The sequence below is a fragment of the Ochotona princeps genome, chromosome 11 (genome assembly GCF_030435755.1).
Source record: "Ochotona princeps isolate mOchPri1 chromosome 11, mOchPri1.hap1, whole genome shotgun sequence".
NCBI lineage: Eukaryota > Metazoa > Chordata > Mammalia > Lagomorpha > Ochotonidae > Ochotona > Ochotona princeps.
In genome coordinates, this window is record NC_080842.1 from 43,119,485 (window position 1) to 43,141,082 (window position 21,598).

At 41.4% G+C, this 21,598-nt stretch overlaps 1 protein-coding gene across 6 annotated transcripts in view; it reads right to left on the reverse strand.

Moving 5' to 3' along the window:
- Nucleotides 1-21,598, reverse strand: part of DCUN1D4 (defective in cullin neddylation 1 domain containing 4) — a 77,854-nt gene that overhangs the window by 823 nt on the left and 55,433 nt on the right. For all 6 annotated transcript variants that reach the window (XM_004579108.3, XM_058670108.1, XM_012931367.2 and 3 more), the window contains 3 exons: nt 20,108-20,199; nt 15,392-15,500; nt 1,650-1,754 (listed from right to left, as the gene is read on the reverse strand). In XM_004579108.3, coding sequence (XP_004579165.2) covers nt 1,650-1,754; nt 15,392-15,500; nt 20,108-20,199 — 306 coding nt within the window. The remainder of the gene's footprint in view (nt 1-1,649; nt 1,755-15,391; nt 15,501-20,107; nt 20,200-21,598) is intronic.

The window sequence follows — 21,598 nt, forward strand, 5'->3', positions numbered from 1 at the left end:
AAGTAAAATTTCTTAAACAGCAAAGCTCTTCTGTATAAAATGGGGACAACATCTACTTCACAGAGACACTGCAAAGAGTAAGAGAGAGCATCTATATAATTCATACATAGCACCCATTACTAATCCCTGCCATGATCGGCACTGTTCATTGGCTTGAAGCACACGCAGCATGGGCCACTCAATTAAAACCCTGAAGTGCTACAAGCAGTCTTAGAGCTAGATGCCTATGCAAGAGAAGAAAATGACTATTCTAGTAATTCAAAACTTGAATCTCATCATAAAAGAAATCAGAACAGCCATGCCATAGTATTTTTATTCCTCTTAGACAAGAAATTAGCCATGGTGTATTTTGTAAATACAATGTTCTTGTCTAACTATATAAATTTAGAAATAAAATCTGGAGCCAACAATTTGTAAATCCTCACCACTAAAATCAAGAAATATCATGAAATAAAACAAGCACATAAAAAAACCAAGAAAGTCAAGTCGAAGACTTTAAAGACTTGCAAACACAAGAAAAGCAGAAATGAAAGAATTACTGCTTTCTTTTAACTTTCTAAACACCTAAAAAACAAAAACTAGTCTCCAAATAGTTGAGACAGTGCTCCTGGAATTGTACTAAGGCAAACTGGCAATGTCTTCATACTCGAGCTCAGATCCTGCTGTGCTTGCAGAGAGCAAGAATCAATTTCCTTTTCCAAATAGTGCTAACTTATCTCATGGGGCTAACTGAGAAGTCAGAACAACCACACATGGAATGTGGTTACGAATGAGCATCTAAACAAATACTTCTTTATAGTAAAAAGCAATTTTATTAACAGTCCTCAAGGAAGTGTATAAGTTGCTAAGTTTTTCTGGACCATTACATATAAGCTGTAGAAAACATTACTTCAAGAGGGAAGTTGGAGCCAAGGTGAGGTCCAGGATTTTTTGGGAGAGCCAACATACACATCTTTGTAAGCTAAAGGCATTTTTTTAAAAACATGGCTTAGACAAGATACAAGAACACAAGAACACCCAAATATCAAACTTATATCTCAGATTCTTCCAGGTCTTGCATGATGACATTTCAACAAACCCAGAATCTTTGGTCACTAATACTTCAGCAAAAAGCCATGATGGAGTAAAGTGGTGGATTATTTCCAATACAAATCTGAAGAAAATTTAAACCAAAGGAGATACTGGCAGTTTACCTGGGACTAGATTGAGCTAGGGTCCCCAAGTTCCTTGCAGACTAAAAGTGGATAAGAAGTGACTATAAACTGATTTTTGATAAGAAGGTAGACAACTGTTTAACTTTTACTTAATAAAAGTGAAAATTCCTCCAAAAGAAGGTCAATCTTCTCTATTGTTATAAAGAACAGGGAAAATCTAGACAAAATGTAGCTTTTAAAGCGGGGATGAGAAAGGAGAGAACGGGACAGAGCTGTGGCCGTTCTGACATCTGCAACGTGGGGTGAAGCAACACAACGCGACACGCATACACAGATGCGCTCCGAGAAGAGAAGTCATTGCTGAACTGACAGCAAGTATGTCACCAGAATTCCTACAGGCAGAAAAGTACAACAAAAAATTACATAAAATGGTTAAAATGTATTTGGTAGTTCTAAGCAAACATACATATATTTCATAAAATAACAATTTGATACCTCTAAGAACTGGTGAAAAACTGGAAAAAGGGGCCAAATTTTTCCTAATAACAGTCCCAACATGCACTTGGCAGTGTTTATGTCTAGGCTGCGCTGGTCCTTTTCCTGTTTAACAAACAAAAACAAGGATGAGCCAGATGTCCCACAGAACAAATTCCAATCATTCAAATTTGTATTTCATGCCAGCAAAAAATTAGTAAACAGCTCATTTATCATACACCCATAAAAACTCTGAATCTAAAGCTAAGTCAGGGCAAAGGAAGGAAGCTGGATCCAATGGTGGGTGTGATTGTCAGTACCATATAAATTTAATATGAGAAATTCATGTCAATTTAATGATGACCTTAACACAAAGTCCATAAGTTATGTAGTATCAATATTCACAATTATTTCTCAGGAAAAGTAAAACTCTATAACTCAATAGCTTGCTTGTTTGCCATTTATAATTATCTAGATCACAGTTATTGATCTTAAAGTTCATAATTAGATGAAGTTTAAAGGTTTTGATTATTTCCATCCTTAAGAAACATCTTTCCTCTAAAAAAATCCTTTTTTTAAATTGTTTTGCTTTATGAGGTTAAATATTGTTCTCATACCTAAACATGCTGTTATTCAGTTCTGCTCCTGACAGTTGGGGCTTTAGGCCCCCCAAATAACAGGAGGTGCTCACCCACATGCTTTGGGGGGAATAGGGTGTCTGTCTTTAAAGCTCTTCTTTTTAAAAATTTTTTTAAATCTTTTATTATTATTATTATTATCATTTTATGACACAGTTCCATAGGCCCTTGGTGTTTCCCATATCCCCTCCCCAATTCTAGCCCTGGGATTTCCCAAATATCTTTACTAAAGTATAGTTCTTCATACATATTCATGTCCATCATTGTGGGCATGGACAATGGCAGAGAGTCCAGCATCCTATTGTCATACAGTAAACAGTTTCATTGTAAGTCCATCTTTAGTCTGGAAGTAGAGATGCATATTACATTGTATCCTCACATCTGGATATGTTAGTCTCCATTTCACAGTTACTGTACATCCCCTTAAATGAAAAGCCACAATACAAAATCAACAATACTAAGAATAGAAATTTACAATGCCATGAAGTTAAATAACATGCTACTAAATATGACAGTCTCCATTACACAGTTACTATACATCCCCTTAAATGAAAAGCCACGGAACAAACTCAACAACAGAAAGAAAAAAGAAATTAACAACACCATGAAGTTAAATAATGTTATTGAATGACTAATGAGTCGCTGAAGAAATTAAAATCAAGAACCTTCTTGAAGAAAATGATGCTACTCTCTGATCTATGAGTCACTGAAGAATTTAATCAGAATAAAGTGTTTTGAAGAGATGAAATAAACAACAACAAAAAATCAAAATCAATGATATAGTTTCCGCCGATTTTTGTTGGTGAAATGTGTTTCCTGTAGACAACAAATAACTGATGGGTTTTGCTTTTTAATCCAGTCTACTAATCTATGACGTTGATTGAGCTTAAGCCATTTACATTCAGGGTTAATATGTATGGGTGGTAATTTGGTCATCTTAGCAATGGGTTATTCATTGAGTCTTCTGTTGTCATTTTACCGGGATGTTTTTCACATTTGCCTTTAGTTTTGGTGGCTGCTATTCCTCTTCTCTATCAAGAGAACAACTTTCAGTATCATTTGTAGGGCAGGTTTGAAAGAGGCAAATTCTTTTAATTTCTTTACTGTGGAAGAATTTTATTTCCTTTTCAAAGACAAAGGAAAGCTTTGCTGGATATGTTATCCTGGGCCGGCAATTTTTTATGCAAAGCCCTTCTTACCTTAGGGGTCTTACACATGAATCTCCTTCATCAAACAGTCCCAGACCAGTAACCAGGCAACAAATATTTTATAAGGAACCCAGAAAAGACAGTACACAAACCTAGATTTAAGTTTCCTCCACTGACATTTGCTCTTAAGAATCCTGAATTCCTGTTCTGCTTTTTCTCTCAAGCTTCCACTGTAGTTCTAGATTGGAAGTGGACGGAGGGCCTAGGACCAGTGGTAATAAGCTTACATATCCCAAGCTAGCCACAACATAGTTTCTTAACAACAGCAGAAACACATGCAAATATTTCAACAAAGGGAGCAAGTGCCTGGCTATCTCACTGGAATTGAATCTAAATATTCACAAAGTAAAAGACAAGGCTATGACGTGCAGCCACATGAGCCTACAGATAGAATTAACTGTGACCTCAAGGATTCTAACATCAAAGTGCTCTCCAGTACACAAAGAATTTTCAGCCATGACACTAAATTTAAAAGCAAAGAAAAAATACAACCAATTCAAGGACCTTGCTCAGCAACAGCACACAAAGGAGATGAAACTTGACAGTTAAGGAAGATGTGCTGTAGATGTGAGTTTTGGTCCCAGCCCTAAAATGTAACCACTGTTCATAACTAGAAAGGTCACCCTCCTCTATTGGAGGACATACAACTTCAGTCTGATGATGGCAGGGATGTTCTAACGCCCCCCCAGTTTATGAAAGTAAGAGGAGCCTCCTCTCCAAAGCATTCTCTGCCTGTCTCTCGACCATGCACACTTCCTTTTTTGGGATGCAAAACTCTCAATGCAGAAGAGGACAGTAGGAGAGGCATTCTGGAGATTGCCTGCCTTTTGCCAACCAAGCCTCATGGGTTTGTTGTTTTAAATCCTTCTACTTCTGCAATGCACTGGGCAAATGGCAGCTTTCTCTTCACTCCGTAACAGAGGTGTGGCAGACGGCACTATTATGCCATACAAAGAAGCAACCCACAGGAAGAACTGTGAGGAAACACAAGTGGCGCCACAAGACCAGGCCACATCTACTTGTCAAAACAACAGCTCAAGCAGCACCAGGCTGACAGCACTGGCAGTCAGAGTCACTAAAGTCCAACCTCTAGTCTTGCTTTGATAGGCACTGCATCTTTTTACGTTGTCGTCATCATCATCATCATCATCATCACCAGACTATGTCCCCATCACGACAGACATACACTAAGGTGACAAAAAAACAAAATACAAAAGAACTGGACAGACCCTTTGCAATAATGCTATCATCCACCCAACTGATGACGGTCCTGAAGGATTTCAATGTAGGAGTCTGGCAGTGGTGCCAAAACACAGAGGAAAGGATGAGACTCACAGGGTGGGAAAGTGAACAGCACTCACACACTCCTGCTCTGCCAGGGTGCCAGCCAGCAGCTCACAGGCACTGGTACCATCTTCTGCTTAGCAAATAAGAAAAGAGTATGGATGCACTCAGTCTGAACAGCGGTGTCTCACTCTTAACCAGCATTGCCGAGGGGTGGACTTGAGCTAAGCACAAATGGCCATCACTGGAAGAACTCAAAATTCCTAGGTCCAACAGTCTAGAGATCCCTCTGCAAGTACTTATTACCACGAAAATGGAGATACTCCCAGAGGATTCTCTGACAGCAAGGCATCCTCCACAAAGGATTTCCCAACCAGAAGTAAAATGAACTTCCCATGATGCTAACAGGCAGCCATCAACACTATGAGCACTTTAAAAAAAGAATTTCCTTAACAAATTAAAGGAGCACACAAGGCCATCCCAAAGCTCTTTGTAAAAAAAATAAGGCAGTACCGTCAACACCAACGCTGTGACCCTCTGCTTCTGGTGTAAAAAGCAGCAGCCCGATAGAATCTAAACCTAAGCCTGCCAGGAGTCACTCCGCAGCCTCAGAATGTTGGCCAAGGCTAAGAGGGAAGGAAACACAACCTTTTCTTCATATTCATCTCGTGACTGAAAACAGGTTCACATACATTTCACAAACTTTAATTTTCTCAAACAGAAAAACAATTTTGTGTCATTTTTCAAACAGCAGGAACTGGGAAGACATATCAACCCTGTATAACACATAATTAAACTTAAGACTAAAAACATCAGGACCCAGAAGGTTCAGGGCTGTCTCTAATTGCACAGCTGCAAAAATGAAGGATTCCATTTACAAATGGAATAAATGCATGTCTAGAGTTAGACTAACAGCTAACGGAATAATGGAACTCTGAAATAAAAATAATAACAAATAGTGCCTTTGTCTATGTAAAACTATTCTTGTATAGGTCCTTCTATAATAAACGACAAAAACTTTTTTCTGAAGTGGCACAAATGTTAGGAAACACCAACAAATAAACTGTAAATGCATAAACGTAAACATATTACAAAATTTAATTTTCAAATACTTAGGTATCCATAAATGTTGCAGCAGAGACCTCTATTTCAGACAACTAATTTCCAGTTTTCACCAGGTTTTAATATTTAGCTTGAAATTGTGTGCAAAGCAGAACCTTACATTATAGAAATTATAAAGAAAAAAAAACTTCAATAGGAAAAAAAAAATCCTGAAGTTCAAGAAACAAAATAAGTAGTCATGACTCCAACATACATGGCAAGCACCAGTACAAAACTGGCATGTGAAAACCAAAGGCCAGAAATACCCACAACACACACCCTGGCATTCCCACTTCAGAACACAGTAACCTACACAAAAGCAAGGTGAAACCAGAGGACTCAAGAGAGCTCCAATGTCAAATATTATGGTTCAGTTCATGGAATATAACATCAATACTTTCATTAGTTGGAGTTTTTTTTTTTTAAAAGGTGTATTAACAAAGAAGAACAAGAAAGAAAACCCAACCGCAGTCTCTCACTGGGAAAATGGTATCTTACATAGTTAAAACTATTATCCTCTTACAATTTAGCCAACACTGGTTTACAGATAATGTTTGCAAGGCAATTAACTATGCTCATCTACTGACAGTTCTACAGTGCCACTACACACAAGGTCTTTCCCTACTGCTTCCATCTGAAGCACTCAGAGTCTATTACTGTAACACTCAGAAAGCATGTCCATTACTTAAATCTAGAGGCTTGCAGATACTTAAATAATGTCAGTGAAGAAGAATTAAACAACTAGTTCTAATTCTAGGCTAATTTTTACTGAGATTTTACAATGACCCAAAAATTGCCCTAAGTACAATTGTTCCCTCTAACTTATGGATAAGGAAGCTGGACATGGGGAGTTAGGGATTGTCACAAAGAAAGGCCGGGCTTGGGCTGGAACCCAGAGGCCTGACTCCAAGCCTGGGCTCTTCACTGCACGGATCACTTCCCAAAGGAGCAGTAAGGGAAGAGGGACTGAAACATTACTGGGTAATCAGGCCAGTTAGCTGCAGAAGTAACTGCTGAACAAATCTGTGTGACTCTGCAATAACCAAAGCGGAATTTTACAGACAAAACTAACACGCTTTCCCTGGGATTCGATGCCTACATTCCTATTCTTGCCCTCCCCTCAGACAGAGTGTGCAAGCAGGTGCACTGCAGGGAGTTGTGTTGAGAGGGCAATTAGACAAACACACAGGCTAGTAAGTGAAAAAGTGATTCTAATTAGAAGATGAAGTGAATCTGAAGGTCACAGTAATTTTAGGTTAGATTTCAGAAGAAACTCCAATAATACGTGATGAACGTTAAGATCTAGGACATTTTTCTTTGGTAAATTCTGAGTTGCATTCATAATGGCTCTCGGTTTAGCTGCTGTTTTACTTATATGAAGAACAGACACTTCACCTTAATTTATATAACATCATAGAAATCCCTGAAACACCCTCTCAGTTGGTACCTAGTGCTTGAAGGCTGACAATACTAAGGGGCTGACTAGTTTGAACTTGTTTAAATTAATCTGTCACAAGAAGGCCTCTCATTAACAGATTACCACTGGTATCTTCTGCCTCCACAAGATCTTCCACTCAACTTTAATATCCATTTCAGGAGCAAGGAAGCAAGAACTTTCTCCTTGCTTGAAGAAATATTCCTTTCTGCTGCTCTCCCTGTCTTGGTGGGCCCTAACTTCACTTCCTTCCTGATTCCACTCCACCACATTCCTTTCAATATCCATGCTCTGGGCCACAATCTGATCCCCTTAAATTCATCTCTTCCTGCAGCATGGCAGGACTGCACCTGCTAAACAAAGTCCCACTGCCATGGAGGTCAGTGCTGTGTATTCACTCCTCTTCTAATCTGGTACTCGACCTTGTAACCAGCATTTCACTCAACCCAACATTCACATTTTCCAAAATGCCAAGTGCCAACTTTGTCCTAGATGCTTGGCACAGTAGGCTGCCTACATGCCTGAGATACTTACAATATATACTGTATGTATTAATATGTATTTTCATTTATTGATTATTCTCACATCAATAAAAATTTACCAGATTTAGTTTTATCCAATTCTCTCTTCCCAGTCTGATTACTATCACTAGGTCTTTTTGAAAAATAGAAGAAAAATGCCTACTTCATTTTCTAAAACCCATGCAACATCATTTTGTTTATACTGTAAATAACGTTGACATTGAGAGGGAAATACCATATGCATAAGCACTAAGGATAGTGAGACAGATTTGCAATAATAAAAGAGAACTGAGTCTGTAAGCCCTGAATTTATATCCCACCCCTTCCTCTGGCAAGACAGCAGCCAAGAGGAGCCGTTTTGAGTGAGGGAAGGCAGGGTAGCCCTGTGAAGGGGTCCTGGCCTGCTTGCCTGGGTGGATCGTGGACTCTCAGACTGCCCCTTGTCTCTCGCTCTCTCATTTGGATACTGACAAGAGAGGACCAGGGACCACTATGCTTTCCTTTACCCTTAAAGTTTCAGGTTTCCATGATGTCCATTAAAATAAATCTAATCAGCCACAGGATTAGAATGTGAGGAAAGAAATGATCACACTACCCCTGTCCCCTCCCTCAAAGGAACCACAACCTGGAGAGATGCTAAAAGTGCCATTCTTTAAAATTTTATTTTATTTTTGACATTGTTTACATATTTGAGACACATGCATGCCCATGTAGGTCTCTGATTAGGGTGGGGAAAGTACAGGAATGGAGGAAGGTGGGTGGGACAAATGTTTCCATTTTTTTTCTTCTGTATCCTCAGTGGCTGTTGGGGGCGGGGGGGGGGGGCACTCTTTGCTATCAAACCACATCAGAACCTGGGGATGGGGGAACAGTTATTTGATGATACCTTAGAGGTCCTAATGTGGGGAACAGTATGCCAAGGGTGTTACTTGAGTGGTTTTGATAGTTCTGAGACATTGCTGGCTTCATTGCACCAGGGTTGAGAAAATCTTTCCAAAGTCTGTTGGCTGACCAAGTCCACCTCAGTACACCCACAGGTCCAGGAACACGTTGTAAAGCGTGGCAAGGAGAGATGTCCACTGCTTTCTGTCCTCTGACAAGGCACCCAACATCCTCTGCTAGTATAGATGAGTTCCTGTCACGTCTGCTGCGCTTCCTGTCATGCTGTCTACTGCACAGGCATCAGTGACTGAGGAGGTCCAGTCCCCAACTCTAGCACTTTGCCTGGGGTGACCTCACACTTAATTCTTGTGTGCATTAGCTAGTGCAAGGACAGGTTCAGTCTGTCACATGCACCAGCCAATATATATACCGGTGGATGCAGCTGCCTCTCAAATTTTGCCTCCAGTCCCATCTATCACACAAACTGCCCACCTAGCATAGCTCAGGTCAGCCACAGGCTTGGTCTTCGCCCATGTTAGTGGGAGCCACAGCCTAGTGAGTGCAACTCCCAATAACTACCACAACAACTACCCTAAGCCTCGGTTTTGCATGTGCCAGCATGACTGTGGCCTAGCCCAGTTGGTTCTGCATCACATCTGGTTCTCATGTACAACCATGGGTGCTGTCGCTTAGCTCAGCCCAACTTGCTGCCAGACCTGGCTGGCCTACATGTTTGCTGACAGATGCTGCAGCCCTGCCTGGCCTGGCCTGCTCCCAGCTCCAGCTCTTGTACTCCACCAGCAGGAGCTACAGCCTAACAGGACAGTTCCCCAAGTTCCCCTATGAGGCCCACTCCCAGCCCTGGATATCATATGTGTTGGTGGGTGCTGCAGCCCTGGTTGGCATAGTCTACTCTCAGTCCTGGCCCTTGCAGGTGCTGGCGGATACTGCAACGTGGCCCATTCTGGCCCCCTTCAAGCCCTGGCTCCTATTAAGTGTCAGGTGAGTTCTGCAGTCCAGCCTGGCTCAGCCCAGCTCTCCATGTAAACTGGAAGGTGTTGTAGTCACGCAAGTCCCCTACAGAATTTGCCCCCCAGACCTGGTTCTCTGGTGGTTGTTGTGGCCCAAACTGATGTGTCCCACTCCCCTCCTCTGACACTCGTGGGTGGGTACTGCGGCCTAGCCCAGCTAGACATGCCCCCCAGCCCCAGCTTTTGCACGTGCCAGCAAGTGGCAGGTGATGCTACCCAGCCCAGGCCTCTCAAATAGGCAGGTGCCTTGCCTGACCTGCACATACCCTCCAATTTCCCTCCTCTAAGCCATCCCATCTCAGTTCCCTCTCCTACCTGTGAGTGCAGCGGCCTGGTCCGTGGAAGACTCTAGAAGTCATTCCTTCCCTGTCAAACATGCCCTTAGCTGCTCCTATTCCCATACACCTAGACCCCTTTCTCCAGGCAGTATATAGCACCCCCTCCTGGGGGCCAGGATGGCTGACATGTTCCAGCCTGCAGTCCCCTGCCTTTCTCACTTATCTTAAAAGGAAAAAAGTAAAAAAAAAAAAAAAAAAAAAAAAGTCTAAAAAAATAGAATAGGCAACCATGCTGGCACACCTGTTAACACAACTTTGGCATTAACGAGGCCCAGAATGTCTACCTCCTACTGGTTGTTTTTCTCCCAGCAGTATTAACTACAAGGTAGTACAAGACAACCTAAACAGTTGCTTATAGCTGGAGTAAAGTTGTCATTTCATCATTTTCTGGTATTGGGCTGTAGTTTCTTTCCTGCTTTCACAAAGTATAATTGAAATTGCCTAATGTATGACACCGTTGTTATTTAAAATATAGAGGGTATTAGAAGTAATTTAGAACCCTAAATTATAATACTTAGGATATTAAAAATTATTCTGAAGAGGTCTGTTGTGTTAATTTGTTAATAAATTACTACCTTTAGATGACTTTTCCAAGTAGGAAAAAAAATAAAGCCGGGGTGGAGGTGGAAAAGGTGATTTGAGTTCTACTTCCAGCTAAAATGGACCAATATAAATTAATTTCCCTTTTCACTTAGGAACAATCAGAAAATTGGACAAAAAGGTAAGAAACTATGGATTTCAGGGGCTGGCACAGTGGTAACAGCAAGCTTAGCCCCTGCCTGCAGTAATAGTCTCATATGGGCTGTTCTACTTCTGATCCATCTCCCTACTTACGGCCTGGGAAAGCAGCAGAGGCTGGCCCAATCCTAGGGGCCCTGCACACACGGGAGACCTGCAGGAAGCTCTGGGATCGCAGCTTCATACCAGCACAATGCCAACTACTGAGGCCATTTGGGAAGTCAGTCAGCAGATGGAAGATTCTCTCTCTCTTTGCCTCTCCTTCTGGCTCTGTAACTCTGCCTTTCCATTAATTAATTAATTAAAGCAATGACAGATTTCACACACTGGAAATTGGGCAGCACCACATTGTGAGTCCTGAGACAAAAGAGGAGACCCAAGGTAGGGTCTACATGACATGAGCTTACTCTATGCAGGTTTCCAGGCCACAGCAAAGGAAATGAAAACCAAAACCACACCCAGCAGTGCTGGAGAAGATCTGATTTCAAGGAGACAAAGGCAACCATTATTCCTGGAGGGAATGCAAGCGAGGTGGGAATGCCACAGAGAGATCTAGAGACTCCCAAATGGCCTGCTAGGGTTTTTGGCTGTCCTCTGATCTGCACACGGTGAGAGGAATAAAAGCACGCCTGGAGAGTCACTGCAATGAGAAAGCAGCAGAAATACCAAGGGCCTCCACAGGGCTTGGAACAGCTTGTCCTGCCACCAGCGAGCACAGATTCCGTAAAATATAAGGCAGTGGGCAGAATCTTCCAGAGTATGTAGCTTAGAGAGCGACTACCTCACCTTTAGTTAAAGTATTCTTAGGATCAGCCCTTTCAAGGATTAAACTGATTCTACTCAACTATGTACCAGAGAGGAAAATATTCAATACTATTTAAAGGAATACAATAACAACAGTCAACATAGAATTTACGTTAGCCAACTCCAATCAAAAAACAAGAAAACCTTACTAGAACTGAAGAACCTGGAAGTTTTCTGCCTTTTGTGATTCCGCCTTAATGGCTTGGCTAGGGGCTGTGTGAACTCCAGCCCTGATAGTCTACGTGACACCCGGCAGGACACTTGGCAGGTCACGTAGGCAGACCACTCCTCAGGAAGGAGGTACCTGGTGTTTGATAAGATCCACCGCCCTATAGCTCATCAATTTGTACTTTTTGAAAGTTGCCAATTTCAAACCCACCAATAGAAGCCTGCTAGATCATGACTGTATAATTAATAGCCTGAAATGTATAAAACCTGGGGGGCTTGGGCTCTCGGGGGTCTTTCTCTCGGGCTCTCTCTCTGGCTCCCGCGCTCGCTGTTTGCTATTCCTGGGGATCCTGCAGCGGCTGCCCCTCCCCCGCCCAGCCATGCTGGGCTGGGGGAGGTGGCTGGGAGACCTAGGTTTGTTTGAATAAACCACCTTTTTGCCTTAGCACGGACTTCAAACTTGATGATCATCTGGGGATTTCAGAAACCGGCACAACAGAACTTAGAAACTAAACATGATCAATAATCAAGAGAATAATCAGCCAATAGAAAGAGACCCAGAAATGACATAGATGATGGAGACAGAAAACAAGGTTGCTAATACTTCCTACAAACATACTCTATATTTAAGGGGGTAGAAGGAAATATTACCTCATAAGGAGAAACATGAAATATTTTAAAAGATCTAAATGAAATTTCCAGGGATGAAAAGCACAGTATCTAAATGTATAAGTTAAAATATCTGGTTGAAATTAATAGCAGGAAAGATTAATATGAATAAAAGGAAAGATTAATATATTAGAAACATACAAATTAAAATCCCCTAAATTGAAACAGAGGAAGAAAATGAACATAGTATTAATGGCATGTGGAGGCAACATTAAGCAGTTAAATTAAGGTATAAGTGTCCTCCACAGGAACAGGAAGCAGAAACATAGTCACACTTCATGGAAGATATCTCCCTCCATCTCTCTCTGCTTATATCTTTTCTTCACCTTCATTCTGTATTTTGAATAAATAAAAAATACTTTCTTAAAAATCTGAAGCAGGGCCCAGCGGCGTGGCCTAGTGGCTAAAGTCCTCACCTTGAACGCACTGGAATCCCATATGGGTGCCGGTTCTAATCCCAGCAGCTCCACTTCCCATCCAACTCCCTGCTTGTGGCCTGGGAAAGCAGTCGAGGATGGCCCAAAGATTTAGGACCTTGCACCTGCGTGGGAGACCCGGAAGAGGTACCAGGTTCCCGGCTTCAGACCGGCGCAGCACTGGCCATTGCGCTCACTTGGGGAGTGAATCATTGGACAGAAGATCTTCCTCTGTCTCTCCTCCTCTCTGTATATCTGACTTTGTAATAAAAATAAATAAATCTTTAAAAAAAAATCTGAAGCAATAAAAGCTGAAAGATTTCCTAACTTAACACAAACCATAAACCCCATAGATTCAAAAACTTCAACAAACCCCAACTAGAATAAACATAAGAAAAACTATACCAAGTCACATCATCACCATCTTAATGAAAAGTAGTAAAAAGAAAGGCAAATGATGCCAGATAGAAATCCGGATATACACCCAAGTAAAGAGCAACAGGAATCAGCAGCCACCACAGATTTCTGCCTATTTTTGGCAAAAATGTGAATAGCATCTTGTGAGATGAACCCTACTGAGTAGAGTATAAGACAAGAACAGCATAAAGTAGAGGGAGCACAACCAGTGTATTCTGGTATAAAGGTTCTTCCACTACACAAAAGGTGGTATAACATTATTTAAGAACAGACTGAACATATAAAGATGTATACTTTAAAGCCTAGAGCAGCTACTAAAAAAAAGAGATACAGTTGATAAGGCAAGGGGCAGGGGGTGGAGGAATCATTTAGCCAAAGAAAGAATCCAAAAGAAGACACAAACAAAAGAATAAAAAACAAGATGGGACAAACAGGAGGAAAACAGCAAGATGGGAGTTAAAACTCAACCATCCCAATAATTACATTAAATGCAGAATGGCTACAGCACACTAATTAAGACCCAGAGTGGGACAGGAGCCAGGGAGGAGGAGACAACCCAGATGTAAACAGCAGTGGATGTCTGGGAGAATTTTGAGGCTCCCAAACAAAGACTGGGGTAGAAAAAGTTGTATGATGCCTGAAAGAATTCCTACTACTACTATAAGAACAGTGGAGCGGTTGGTTGTATAGCATCCTGGTCCTCTGCCTGCAGGTACCAGAATTCCCTATGTGCACCTGTCTGTGTCCCAACTGCTCCACTCCTGATGCAGCTCCCTGCTTAATGACCCGGGAAAGCAACAAAGGATGGCATGACCCTGAACCCACCCATGTGGGAGACCCAGATGAAGTCCCTGCTTCCTGGCTTCAGATCAGCTAAACTCTAACCATTGCAGCCATAAGCAGAGTGAACCAGCAGATAGCAGATCCTTCTGTCTCTTCTTGCTGCAATCTGCCTTTCAAATAAAAATAAATATTAAAAAAAAAAAAAGCTGACTTTGGGAGGGAAAAATAAACCTCACTTAATAAACGATTTCATCTGAGACCACTATTTTGTCTACTCTAAAGCAGCTGGTAGATAATTTCCGTATACAGTTACACAGGTGCTATGCAGTGAAGCAGTCTGAATCTTGCCTTATTCTTTCAAGCATCAACAAATTTTCATGCATGGCATGATTTTAATAGAAGGTTTGAAAACGGAGAAATGCATTTATGAGCTTAGCAGGAAGAACAACCAAATGTTTGTGCAGATGCATCAGAATTCTGAAACTAGCTGCGCTAGTTCAACACTGAAACTTGGTGTTGAACTAACAGCTAAACAGACTAGAAAAGTTTAAAAAAATAATTTATCAATGACTTCTCTACTTTAAAAAAGTTAAAATTTTAAAAAACACAACGAAGAAAGATTAGTCATTTGAATCCACACAACACAGACATATTAGAAAGCATTGTCCTAGAAAAAACTACAATTACATGGACTGTCGCTATCTGAACAAATACAATGCCAACCGCTGTTTCAACATTCACTACCTATGGGGACCAGACAGACTCACATGTAAAACCTACTTCACCTCAACAGAATATCCTTACATACCTAGATTTGACTTAACAGGTGACAAACATAACAACCACTCTTCAAATTGAGGATTAGAAATACATGTTCACTACCTATAGAAACATTGACTAAAATTTGCTTAGGTTTGAGTTTTGTGTGATTTTCACTATACTAACAGTACCCGACTAGGTGTGATTAGCTTGTTCTAGGTAAGCTTGATGAGTGAAGGGTGAAGATTTGCTGTTTGTAACAAGGAGTTTTTTTCTAATCAGCGAGGTATTTCCAGCAGTGTCCATTCTATGCCCATGTTTCGGTTAATTCCAAGCCAGACACGAGAGCAAGTTAAGCTCTGCCATTACAGCTTTTCACTAACAAGTAAAATTTTTTGCCTCATATCAGGGTTAGTTTGAAAAGCATAAATGTAGAATGAAGTACTAACTAGTATTCTGGGAGAAATGTATTGAAGTTGCGCACAGTGCGGCATGTCCAAACAAACCTCAAACGGCAAGGGCTGGGGGAGGGGAGGGAGGAAAGCTCCTGGAGAGGCTCCAGAGAACTCACCCGTGCAAAGTCAAACGCGTATCTGTAGATAAGTTTAAAGTTTGTAGAATCATTTAGTAACGACCTTAAGTAATCCAAAGTGTTTCTGAGTTTTTCTGTTGTGTCACATCTAAAAAGATAAAATAAAGGCAAATTAAAACCTGAGGTTTTGAAATTCTCTTCCATCATGGTGCTGCAGAACACATCACCAAGGAAAGGAGAACAGCCTGAAGAAGGAACATCTCCATGAGACCCTCTTTTTCTATATTTTAAAACAATTTCAAACATACAGAGTAATAAGCATCTGCATGCTCATCCCCTCGCTCCTGCAGTATTTTCTCACAAGTGTGCACTCATGCTCACAGTCGTGCCTTTTTACATCACCTGAAGGCTGCAACCACAATGTCACTTTACTCCCAACCACATCAGTATCACCAGCACTCTTCATACTGTATCACTGTTAACATTCCCACACTGAAGACAACACCTAATACACACCCCACAGGCGCAGTCCTCAACTGTTCAACTCTCCTTCACAGCTGCTATTTTCAACCTCAGATCCAACCAAAGATCATGCACTGCTTTTAGTTGTTGGTCCTCCTTAGGGTCTAGAAGAGAGCTCTACTTTTTCTACCTGTCTTGACAATGTCATTTTCTAGACTGCTTGTAGAAAGGCAACTGTCAGATAATTTCCCCATGGTTGTACTTAAACACTTCTGACAGGAAAACTACATGTGATGCTGTGTCCCTCCATGGCACCCAGTGGCAGGCCCAGCATACCAACCTGCTCTATTAAGTTAACTCACATGGTTAAGGCAGTGTCCACCAGATTCACCACTGCCAGCTACTTTCCTTCCTTCTGAGACAGTAAGTAATCTGTGCGATGATACCTTCAGACTCTGAATACCCTACTCCCCACCTCTCATTCAATACGCATACCACATTTTTACAAACTCCCTCATTTATTGATGCCTTGACATGCCAACCAACAAGTGGTGACCATGCTGCCTAGAGGACCAGGTACAGTAGGCTGGCACGGCTGCTTTCAGCCCTCCCATGATTATGACCAAGAGATACTCAACTCCATACTCTTGGATCTTGAGCTGGTGTACTCCTGTTAGCCTCCAGTAAAACATCTGCCCACAGGTCCTCACTGCACTCTCAGCTCCTCACCTGCTTGGAGGAGTCCCTCCCTGGGAGCTGTTTCCATTTGGCCCCTGTGTGGTGCACCCTTGCCAGCATCTGTGAGTACAAGAAGTCTTCAATTTCACATGCCTTTCTGAGTATAATTTATGTAGCCATGTTGGAATGATTTTCAAAAATCCCACAAGGGAGACATACTCCCCAATTCATAATATAGTAAGTTAAGCATCTGTTGAATCAGTGACTATATCTGAAGAGGCAGGACATTAAATTTTTCTAATACTATTATTATTCTATCTGTAGTCACTATAATTCTTATACATACTACCTTTCCTATTTTCTGGACTGGAGATCTTTGGCTTTTAATTTAATGTGTTATAATCTGTTCTGCCCCAATTTTGGCAAGGGACCTTTAAAGCTGCTTGAGTCTTTCTGACACGTCCCCACCAGTCTCAGAGCACTTCCTCGCTTTCTGGCACAATATGTTCCAGCTCACCTTGTTCTTTGCTTGCTCCAGACTTGCAATCAGCCATTTCTCAGGGGACCCCTGGTGGTGGCAACCTATTTTTACCACTAAGCAACAGTATTTACTTTTCATAGGGATGTAGACTAATACATTGTTTTATAAGTTAATTTTCTGTTTGCAGTCTCTAGCCCGTAAGATTGAGGACTGAGATTAACAGTCACTGGTTTTACCAGCAATAGTAAACCTTTCCAATGTTGGATGCTCCCTTGTGTTTCTCTATGATGCTTCACCTACTACTAAGTAGTGCTAATTCATCTAGCAATTATCATCCATAGAAATGTTCTGTATACTATGTAACTAAAATACAGCTTATAAGAGTACCTGATCTATTTTTAGCAAAAACATTGATAAAAACTCTTTGTAGCTAATACATATAAGACCCCATGATCGATCTAAAAGACAAACATTAAATATTTAATCTGCTAACTAGGAAGCAGAAGTTCTTGGCAAGGTGGGTAGGAAAAGCAAGTGCAAAGACCCAGTTCAAAAAGGGCACAGATAAATTTAGAGAACTAAAGCAAACCCCTGTGAAGAGGATGGCTTGAGAAACATGAGAGAGAAGTCAGCCCTTAAGGGACAGCTGTGAGCTATGCTGAGGGGATTCTTCTCTATTTATTGTTTGATATAAGTGGGAAATCAATCAATCAATCTATCTATCTATTTATCTATCTATCTAACTATCATTTGATGTAAGAGAAATCAGCTATCCCAAAAACATGCAAGGTTCAGGTCCCTGCTCTTCACTGGAAAGTAAGGTCATGGACCAAAGCCACAGGAAACAGACCAGATTTCAGGTTAGTCCTACCCAATGAGAGGAAAAACAGCAGTGGTTTTAACGGATTCAGGAGCAAGGCATCTCTCACTGTGATAACTACAGCACAGCTACAGCACAATAAAGTAACTGTGAATCTGGGGACAGAGCTGTAAAGTGAAATGTGAAGTTCTATAGCACACCCGGGACTGAGCCCAGCCACCCTGGCACAAAGATGTCCCTGTGGTTGAAAGATACGCAGAGATGTCATCTGACAGACAGGAAATAGTGCACTGAATGTTTTAAACCCACAAAACAAAAAATTCTCACTTCACATATGCATGAAGGATGCATGTGATATAGATTAGAGCCACTGCTAAGAGTGGAGCCACAGGTTGCCCTCTAGTGGCCATTCAACCAGGCCCTCTGGGAGAGGGACAGGGCTGTGACGACACAGGCTTAGAAACGTTAAGCAACAGATTTTTTTAAAAGCTGCTCTATCTTCAACCCATGCATTTTCTGTGTACTGTGCTTAAGACTCCCAGAAGCTACAAAATTAGACAAAATTCTAACTCACTTGGCCAGGTTTAAACACTCCCACTATTAAACATATCAGAAGTAATCCTAAACCCATACATTAGAACAAGGTAATAAATAAAACAGCAGTCCAAGCCAGAGCTGTGTCTTCTGATGGCGAATGACTTGCAGAGTCGCAGCAGCACTGTCTGTATCCAGCCTTCGCACACATCAGTGCTTGGTTTCCAACTGGCAAGTCCCGGAGAGGCCAGGCATCCAATTCCTCCAGACAGCATCAAGAAGACCAATATGTGGCTGGCTAGCTGTAAGCCACACGTCATTAACACACAACTGTCCTGGCTTGGAGAGACTAGCCCGAGCCACCCAGGCAGTGAGGGAACCAAGCCCCCCAAACGGTTCCAAAATGCATGTAGCAACTTGTAACTCAGAATTTTAACCACATATACTGCTTTCGTCTGAACGACTGTGCTTTCCCAAAACTCTTATGTTGAAACCCCAATCCTGAAGGTGGCAACATTCAGAGGTGATTCAGGTCATGAGGAAGAAGCCTTCACATGTGGATTAGAAGACTTCTTAAGGAAGCCCATGGGAGCTTGCTTGCGCCTTCCAAAAGAAAAGCAATGGGGAAAATAATGAGCCAGTAGGCTGAAGATTGTTAAGGATATGTTTTCCTACATGGCAAATGACTTAACCCTAAATTCTAGAGCATGCTGATCAGGAAGTGAAGTTATAAAAGGATGGCTTGGTTTTTTGTTTTTTGTTTTTCCTCAAACTCATTTTCGTGAGGACTCAGTCACAAATTTTTTTCCCACCTCCATCACTGTCGTGTGTGAACCATTCCCTCTAGGCCTCAGCTCCCTCGCTTCTCCAATGTCCAGAATAACGCCTCCACCATCCTGCTGCCAGATAGCCAGGAGACCCAAACATGAACAAACCACTAAGGTCCAATGCAAACAAAGCATTATTAACCACGACAAATGGATAAACATCATGCAAGCTGACAAATTTCATTTAAATGAAACATTTCAACCCCAACTAATCAGCAAAAAATAAGCTGGATTACTCATAGTTCAAATCAAAAGAAAAACGTTAAGTCTGTCCCAAGCACTTCAGATTAAAGCCTCAATGCAAAGAATTCACTGTACTATCACTTGCCATGTTCAGTTCCCCACACATGTACACACATATACACACATATGCACAAGCACAAGGTAAACACACAAAACTTGATTTTTTCTTATTCTGAATGAGGTATCAAAGACTTTATCATCATCATCATCATCATCGTTGTTGTCATGTTGTTCTAAGTTGGTCCAAAGCTAAAATCAGAATATACATATATATAAAAGAAAAGATATCAAGTGCTTACATTTAAGTTATACTTTACTCAAATTTTTCTCACTAGCTGTAACACAGAACACATGGGTTTTAGGCTATAGATTTGCACTGAGCAATATGATAAGCGCGAGGCGCAATTCACCGCTGAGCACTTGAAATACAACTAATACAAACTGAGTGGATCCTAAGCGTGAAATGCACATCAGTTTTGAAGGCTTATCATGTAGACACACATACATGACACACAGTATCTATTATACCTAAATTATTAGAATTCACCCATAATATTATGTCCTCAAAGGGGGTCTTGTTCTTTACATAGGGGAAGTCTGTCCAGACCACCCGTCTTCCTTCCATTTGGTCAAAAGCATCATGAGGTCCCAGGAAGGGGGCATCCGCACAGGGAGGGTAAGGATCCCACTGCTACAGCCTCAGGACTTACTGTAGAGAAGTCATTCCTTTCAACCATTCCTGTAGAGTAAAATAACCCATGTTCTGTGCATCCAATTTCCAAGCTAGGACAAGCATAACCACCTATGTAAAAAAAGAGAAAGAAAAAAAATCTCAGCAATGAAATGTATTAACACTGCGCCAATGATTCTGTTCACAACTGTTGAGTCACAGAAACACAGAGCAACTTCAAAATGGGTTTTAGTTTGGCAAATGCCTAAAATGTTTGATGGAATCTGCTAATGAGGGCTTGGAGAAATGGACATCCTGACAACACACGATGAAGAAGGTATAAAACAGTTAGCCTCTCCAGAGGGCACATGTGCAGTATCTTAAGATCAAAAGCAGGTACTGACTGCAATTCCACTCCCAGAAAGTTATCTTAGATATGCTTATGTACGTATATTCAACTACTCACTAAAATACAATATGCAGATACAAAAAAGATCACTCCATGCTCATTAGTCTGCTTAAACACCTTTTTGCTGAACACACTCCACACACAGGAATACTACAACACCATTAAGACAAATGAAGTGGGCAGATCTGGAATAATCTTCAAGATTTATTAGGCGAAACAGCAAAGTACAGAGCAGAATGTTAACAAACAACACGCTGGGTGATGGGAAATATACAGTGGAGTTACAGCACATACAGATCACTGTTTGTGAATCCCTGAGGGGATGATTATTTCCTGAGGGAAATCACTGTGAAATTACCCCCTCCCCCAACAGTGCACTTAAACAGCATCTTGCCTGCAAGGAGCTGAGGACACAGTGTGGCCCAACTACTCCTCAGGGGGGTCAGGTCCTCAGCTTCACTCTCCCCACAGTTATCAGGAGCTATGACAGTTATCAGGAGTGGTTCATGCCACTGCTCTATCACTGTTTTCACAGAACTAATTCAGGGACAGAACATCACAGAGAACTGCCTGCAGCGAGTCATCAAGTCATCGGAAATACACAAGGTGTGACGGTGCTCCAGCTTCAAGCCACCTGAAGTCCTGCAAGGGACAGGTTGAAGCCTCCTCCCTGGTTACCTCAGAGATCCAAAAAAGCTGAGGGATAACTGAAAAAGAATGTATTAGTCCTAAAACAACCAATGAGAAGGATAGAAACTTCCTAAGACCACCTTGCCATTTTGGGTTTGGCTATCTATGGACAGCTAAATTCACATTAAAATGATACCAATTCATTTTCAGGCTATTTCAGTTCTGATCTGGTTCTCTGCTCATGGCCTGGGAAAAGCAGAAGATAACCAGGGTGTTTGGGCTCCTGTCATGCACATGGAGACCCAGATGAAGCTGTTAGCTTTGGCCCTGCCCAGCACTGGCCATTGTGGCCATTTAAGGAATGAATCAGCAGATGGAAGATCTCTCTCATGCTCCTTTTCTCTCTCTGTAACTCTTTTTCAAGTAAATAAATATTTTAAAATAAATAAATAAAAATTTCTAGATCCCCTTCATCAAACAAATTTGTATATA